The sequence below is a fragment of the Mya arenaria genome, chromosome 3 (assembly GCF_026914265.1).
Source record: "Mya arenaria isolate MELC-2E11 chromosome 3, ASM2691426v1".
NCBI lineage: Eukaryota > Metazoa > Mollusca > Bivalvia > Myida > Myidae > Mya > Mya arenaria.
The window spans coordinates 69,451,617-69,458,460 of NC_069124.1; the positions used below are offsets into that span (position 1 = coordinate 69,451,617).

The 6,844-nt window shown below is 37.4% G+C and overlaps 1 protein-coding gene across 2 annotated transcripts; it reads right to left on the reverse strand.

Moving 5' to 3' along the window:
* Positions 1–652: 652 nt before the first annotated feature.
* LOC128226578 (uncharacterized) lies at positions 653–5,555 on the reverse strand. 2 transcript variants are annotated; one of them, XM_052936525.1, is made up of 9 exons: positions 5,194–5,555; positions 4,851–5,013; positions 4,576–4,709; positions 3,997–4,096; positions 3,207–3,323; positions 2,900–2,989; positions 2,487–2,626; positions 2,123–2,243; positions 653–1,747 (listed from the first exon to the last, which is right to left on the reverse strand). In XM_052936525.1, the coding sequence occupies exons 1-9, from the start codon at positions 5,216–5,218 to the stop codon at positions 1,480–1,482; spliced, it is 1,158 nt and encodes a 385-aa protein (XP_052792485.1). In that variant the 5' UTR covers positions 5,219–5,555; the 3' UTR covers positions 653–1,479. The 2 variants fall into 2 exon arrangements, with proteins under 2 accessions (XP_052792485.1, XP_052792486.1); XM_052936526.1 differs by lacking the exon at positions 5,194–5,555 and adding an exon at positions 5,128–5,182.
* Between the last annotated feature and the right edge of the window lie 1,289 nt (positions 5,556–6,844).

Genomic DNA, 6,844 nt, shown 5'->3' on the forward strand with positions numbered 1-6,844 from the left:
TATAATGAGCCTCGGAATGCGAGTTGGCACCATGTGCAGACCAAAACGACTCAACTCAACTTCACCCAAATAATAAGGCTGGTGTATAATTCTAAATGATTGACTGAACTTTGTAATATTCAATTATTTATCTATACGGGCCATTGTAATTTTGTTCCGTTTTAACTTCGATCATCGAGAGCTAGAGGCGAGATTGGACGCAGATAGTGGACTACTTTACAAGTAACGATAATAGGTCTGTCGTGTAAAGTTTTATCTATTCAATAAAATTAAAGAATGTTAGGGTTAATGTTTATAATCAAACATGAGCTTCTATTTAAGTCAAGTGATTATATTAAATTCTGCTTTCACATATTTTACATGACATGTCTTTCAAGTGTATTTTATATGATTCATTGCGGTAGTGAACATTATTTTTCTTCATATGAAGTAGAGTAATTGAGTTTTCCACACAGAAATATACAGACATTAAGTAATATTCAGAGGGATGTCACGTACAGACTTTCCACATAGATAAAGCAGTTAAATGGCAGTTTATAAGATGCTCCGTAATAAGATGCCGTTGTATGATGTGATAGTTTCACCATAGAGTAGATAGACGCGGGCAACTACGAGTACACTAGTACTCAAACAACAAGACCACTCGCATGACACCAGTTTAACAAGTTTATGTTGCTCACGCTATGTAATGGTTGAATAATGTGTAATGGTTTGATTCGAAGCAGTCGCATAACCGTTTATTTGGTGTAAGTACAAACTATCTATCGTATATAAGTCTACAAAATAATCTGTAAACTACCTGCTAACAATGTTTATATCTACCGCCTAACCTGGTTACAGTCAATAACATCTGACTGTTGATTTACTGGCCTAAATGTTAAGGCAAATTATTCAAATATAATTGTCAGCTTTGGCTATATAAGATGTTTTATATCTAAATGCATGCTAATATGCGCCCCTTCTGACGAACACTGCCTTCTCATTCGACAAAATGTTATGTTGACCACTAACACGCATTTAAGGACTGCAATAAGCATCGTTGTGCTTGTACTCAAACTTCCGAGAACGACTGAAGAGGCATTATTCATGACTATACACAATAATTCATAAGTCATCGAGAATAATTTTACATAAAAATAATATTGTACACCTATAAAAGACAAGGTATTTTTGTTTTTGTTTTCCTTTTCCAGCGCCATACTGAGGCAATACCTTTATGAAAGACGATGTCCTTTGTGTGCTTCCCTGTCTTTATTACAAAGACACACTGAGCCAATCGTTTATACCCCGGAACAACAAAATGTTCAACTGTATCGATCTCCATTTTGAGCTTGGTGGAGTTTATAAGTAAGTTGAGAACAAGTATTACACACATGTCGGGCTTAAACATCGCTGAATAGCTGATGGTTCTGATTGTCCTAGCTAAGTAAACAAACATTAAAGAGGACTTCATGAAGGCAACTATTTAAAAATAACTTATTACAAAAAAACATAAGGAATAAAAACGCTTAACACGGATACAACTATGATATGTTTTCTTAGAATTGCGACGTGGAACAATGTTCGCATGGAAGCACTGGATGAGGCTTCGGTGACTGCTTGCTGCTCCGTATAGGAACCGTCATGGTTGAGTGGGCAGTGGCAAGAGCGCGGCATGACGCTACAGAAGCGTGCCAGTTCCTGGCGCCTGGCGACCGGACACTTGTTAGTGGCCAGCACTATACAAGACGCCATTGTATCGTAGACACTGGAAACAAACAACACTATTATACTTTCAATCAAACGTGAAGAAGTTCTGTTGGAATTCAAAAGCAATTTTCGCGTATGGTCATTTAAATGAATCACCTGATGTAAATGCTTGCACAATATTTAGGACATTTAGATAAAATATTCCTTTTAAATATTTAAAAATCTTCTTAATTATTAACTATTATGTTATTACAACGAAGCAAAAACTTTAATAGATGGGAAACAAGCTATTGCTTATATAAAACGTGATAATTATTATGGTTATATTTAAGTGTATGTGGAGATTGAAATATTTAAACCATTAATCTCAGGTCATTTTTTCCAATGGCATATTCACGAGGAATTAAAAGTAATCGTTACTTAACGCACATACCTGCAGACGTCCTGCACGGTCACGTTTTCCCCACGCTTCAGGATGTCCGTCTGCTTCAAATACGATTGGTAATACCCGTCCCCACACTTCCGCAAACTCTCATCGCAGGAAATCTTTCTCTCTGTAAATCAAACACCAAACGTTTATTTGTGTCTATTTTAGGGAAACAAAAGAAATGAAAACGCAAATATTTCGTTGTCTAAGACATAAACGATTACATTTTTTAAGATAACGACAAACTTCTGTAAACATTGATTTGTAAATTATGACATACGAATGTTAACCGATTTAGTCCCTTGCAAAGCTTCATTTTACAATTAGAAGACGAAAAACAAACGAAACTGATGGATCCCATCTAACTCACGTGTGGTGAGCCTGCAGACGACCCGCTGGAAATGCATGTAAGTTTTCACCTCGCGCTCCATCATCTCCCAGATGGCGGTCGCGTGCAGGGAGCGCACCTGCTCCAGCTCCATACATTCCCAGGTAGTCGCCGCCATATCACTATAACATAGAACGTTAACGAATGAAAGAATGAAAATAAAAGTTCCTACCCACTTTTTTAAATTATACACTTTTAAATTTCACAAGCCATGATATGCAAAAAGTCGGATTTTAATCCTTAATTAAAAGTCAACTGACGTTAGAAAATCTATAGAGACTGAGCAAATTGATAAGCTCATAAGATTAAACATATCATATGGAAACACGTCTCTGTCAATAGATAATTTAATTTAACGTTTGTGAAGTATCGATGAAAAGTATTGTTAATCGTACATGCACTGTTCGTAGTTGGTAACGTCAATCGGTTTAGGCAGGTAAGCCTTGACAATCTTCCCGCAGTCCCTGTGGGCAGGCACTGTACCACTATAAAGGAGAACAACATTTTCCATCGTAAATTGCGTAAAACGGCTGTTCCATATTTATTCGTATTGTCCTTCTGAAGGCTTCTATTCCGTTTTCATAACAATGGACGATGAAGTGTATTATTTCTGAAAAATATGCACTCTCTATACCTTTTATTGAAAAACAAAGCAAAACTGTTCGTTTTAAATGTCGACAAAGCCAAAAGGAGAAAACTCACTACTTTGTGCAGTTTCGGTGAGAAAAGGCCTGGGCGAGGCGCGTCCACATATGGCGGGGACGGCCCGGGCATCCCCGCAGCGCCTGCCAGTGACACTGCCCTAGGTAATCAGAAATCCTGAAATATATGTCATACGTATGTGTCTGTGTTTAAGGAAGTCAAATGTTACGGTGATAAAGGCAGATCTATTTGTAAACATAGATCACCAATCGTTTTAAATACATCTCTTATAATTTTAGAGATTTGACAACATTACTGAGATACATAACTTAAAAGTCTCACTGGCTTGCTTGCTCTTGGTTAAGGTGTGCAGAGTTGCGGCAGAGGACCATGTTCCGACATCTTACCTTCATAGTTGTTCTTGGTTTAGGTGTGCGGAGTTGCGGCAGACGACCATGTTCCGACCTAAACCAAGAGCAAATATGAAGGTAAGATGTCGGAACATGGTCCTCTGCCGCAACTCCGTACATCTGAACCAAGAGCAAATATGAAGGTAAGATTTCTCTTTGTTCTTGAAGGCAATGGGTCTAATTGTACACACTAGTTCTTATCTGTATGTTTTTGTTTTAGATCATTCGAGTTACGAAAATGTCTTATCAGGAGCCGAAGTGTACATATGAACACCATAATTCTTACTTGCATGCTTGTTCCTGGCCCATGTGTGACGAGCTACGGGATGTTTTGATGGCCAAAATGAACACCATAATTCTTACTTGCATGCTTGTACCTGGTCCATGTGTGACGAGCTACGGGATGTTTTGATGGCCGAAATGAACACCACAATTCTTACATGCATGCTTGTTCCTGGTTCAGGTAAGAAGTGTTACGAAGAATCGAGATGAACTTGGCGTCACACTCATCCTTCCGAAGGTCACACAGTTCACGGTTGTCTGCTCAACAAACAGTGCGTGTATGTTAAAAGTCGAAAACACAATGGAAATAAACAGGAGCTGCAGTGTTTCGTGAGATTCGCCCGATTATAGGGAGAGCATTTGTTAAGTTACAGAGACATTATTCTACTTGTTTTTTCACGAAGTTTTTGCATTATAAAAATCTCAACTCCTTTCGCTAAACGTTAAGTTTATGTCGATTGCTTTATACATACAGTTTATGGGAACAAATCTGACAAGTTCAATACCATAGCATAATTAACAACAAAGTATAATAATATACTTGTACAGCAAGATGTCATCTGGCATAGTTAGTTTACATACTATATTTAAATAGCAATATGAGACTTAATTGAAGGAAGAATTTCATGTCGTACGGGAGAGACAAAACATATCGTTAAAAGCACGTCAGTCATATACTATTAAAGTGGCGTCTTATTTCAAGATGAAATTATGTCTAACTTTTGAAGGAAGCAAACCTCTTAAGTGGGTGCAGAACCATTTTGTTGTCTTCTTGAAGCCGGCCTGGTCAAAGACGAGGCTTAGATAGGAACGTCCGGTGTAATTGACCACAATGTAGTCCGCAACACAGTCGCTTAACGCGTCTACATGCCTACAAATCGAAATACTAACTGTAAGTTTTATACTTTAAACATGCAATTCAAGTCATACTGTATTACAGAAATATCTTAAAGGGTTGGCATAACCAAAATGCTAGAAAAACATAAGTTTCCCGAAGGAGGCATGTACTAACAAGCATAGACTGGCAAGGTCAGTGACGTTATGCTGCTTCCGGCAGTAACAAACGGCTGCCAGCGGTCCGTCATCGCCCGATGGAAGGCAGGCGTCGGGCGACAGGATCCCCGGAAGTGATATAGCGACAGCGGTATCCGGCGTAAACAATAGGGTCAATAGCACTGTTACATATAGAAAAAACAATCACGGATGATATTAGACTTCAATTCCGGTACGATGACACGAAGAGGAAGTTTTCCATTAAGTGTTGACAAAAATATATTAAATATACTTACATACAATTACAAGAACCATCATTAAATTGCATTCATTCAAACGATTATAAGTAGATAAAAACGCACCTTTTAACAAGAATGTGATATCCATGTTAGAGTATGCACGACATGTTAACAATCATAACCAATATCGTTATTCTTCTTATACCGGTAATTTCATCCACTTGTGTCAAGGGCCAGTAAGTAGTCCGGACTCACAAGTAGGCGGCACATTGACACCGATAAAAATGTATACCAGTAAGTACTAAAACAACCAGTCGTGATTTGTCGAGTTTCGCTAACATAATATATTTTTAAAGTAAGTCTAAGGTCCCGTTGTTCGGTCTCACCATATGCAATCAAACTACTAGTATGCTCTTGTAAATTAAGATCTTATATCATCTAAGGAAGCCGCGTGAAATCCACAAAACACCACAAAGAATACCAAAGAAAACTCATTTCAATTGACAATTTCCGGGTTTGTAAACAAACGCCTACTCTATTATGGATAAGAGATGTACACCATGGTCATCGGTTCTTAGTCAGGGTGTGGACTATAATACATTGTCAATACACACTACTTGATGACTTAACAGGACGCATCGGCATTGTTCAAGTGGCATTGTATGAACATCCGGAGTTCATGGAAAGACTGTGGACAATGCGATCAAAGCCTGTTTTTCATTAGTTATGAAGACGTTTAGTAAATAGAACTGAAAATATGATATCCTTTAATATGCTTCCGTTTTTTATACGGTTCAACGTTTTAAAAAGCGCAGCGAAGAAGTGTACTAAACAAAAAATGAAGGAAGTGATAGTATCCTTTCGCTAGTTGAATTTCAAGTGCGTGTGCTTGTTTCATCCAGTAGCCAATGAATGCTCACAAACATCCTCTCACAAACAGTCATTATGCGCGATTGATTAACCGATTCATCGACAAAAACTCCACTCTAACATATGATTATCATAGTAATATATTTGCACACTATCTTAACAATGATCATTTCTATATTTTCAATTTCGCACAATGCAAAGTCAAATGATTGTATTAATGAAAGTGCTGATGGACGGTGACATTGTTCGGTCTGCTGCAAGTATAGAACTAAGTCCTTTCTCTTATAAACACAGAAAATCATCGGAACCTATTCTTGAATATAGAAGCATAATTTGAACACTCTTAGGTGAGGACAATTAGACAATGCTTCAAACCAAATATCTAAGCTTGATATTTATTTTCCAAACATAATTATTCATCTTAATGCTGTAGCTTTGAAAAGTTGATGAAGAGGTCACCTGGCAATATCATCGTTATTGTTTGTTTGCAGAACTACTTCATAGTCAAAATTTCATTCCAGTTGCATAACAAATACGCCAAAAGGACACAATCAAGATAACTGAAGCATAACATTAACAGATGTTTTTTAAAACAGTATACATGGTCCAAAGTTCAATGTTGTACTCAAAATTAAAAACGTAGGCCTTAGCTGAAGCAACTGTGCACAAGATGATCAATCTGCAAGAAAAACAATTGTCGAAAACTGACATAAATGTGGTATTAATGTGTACAATGCATTGAATCTTACTAACTGAAGTACCACATAGTTTACAATTTATTTTAGCTAAGCAGTGATTTTGTATTTTTCCATTAAAAATATTACTGGGTATGTCTACGAAGGTATATAGCTTAAAAATACCACCCGTTTGGAGTAAGCCTTTGTAGCACAGCGGATACAACATT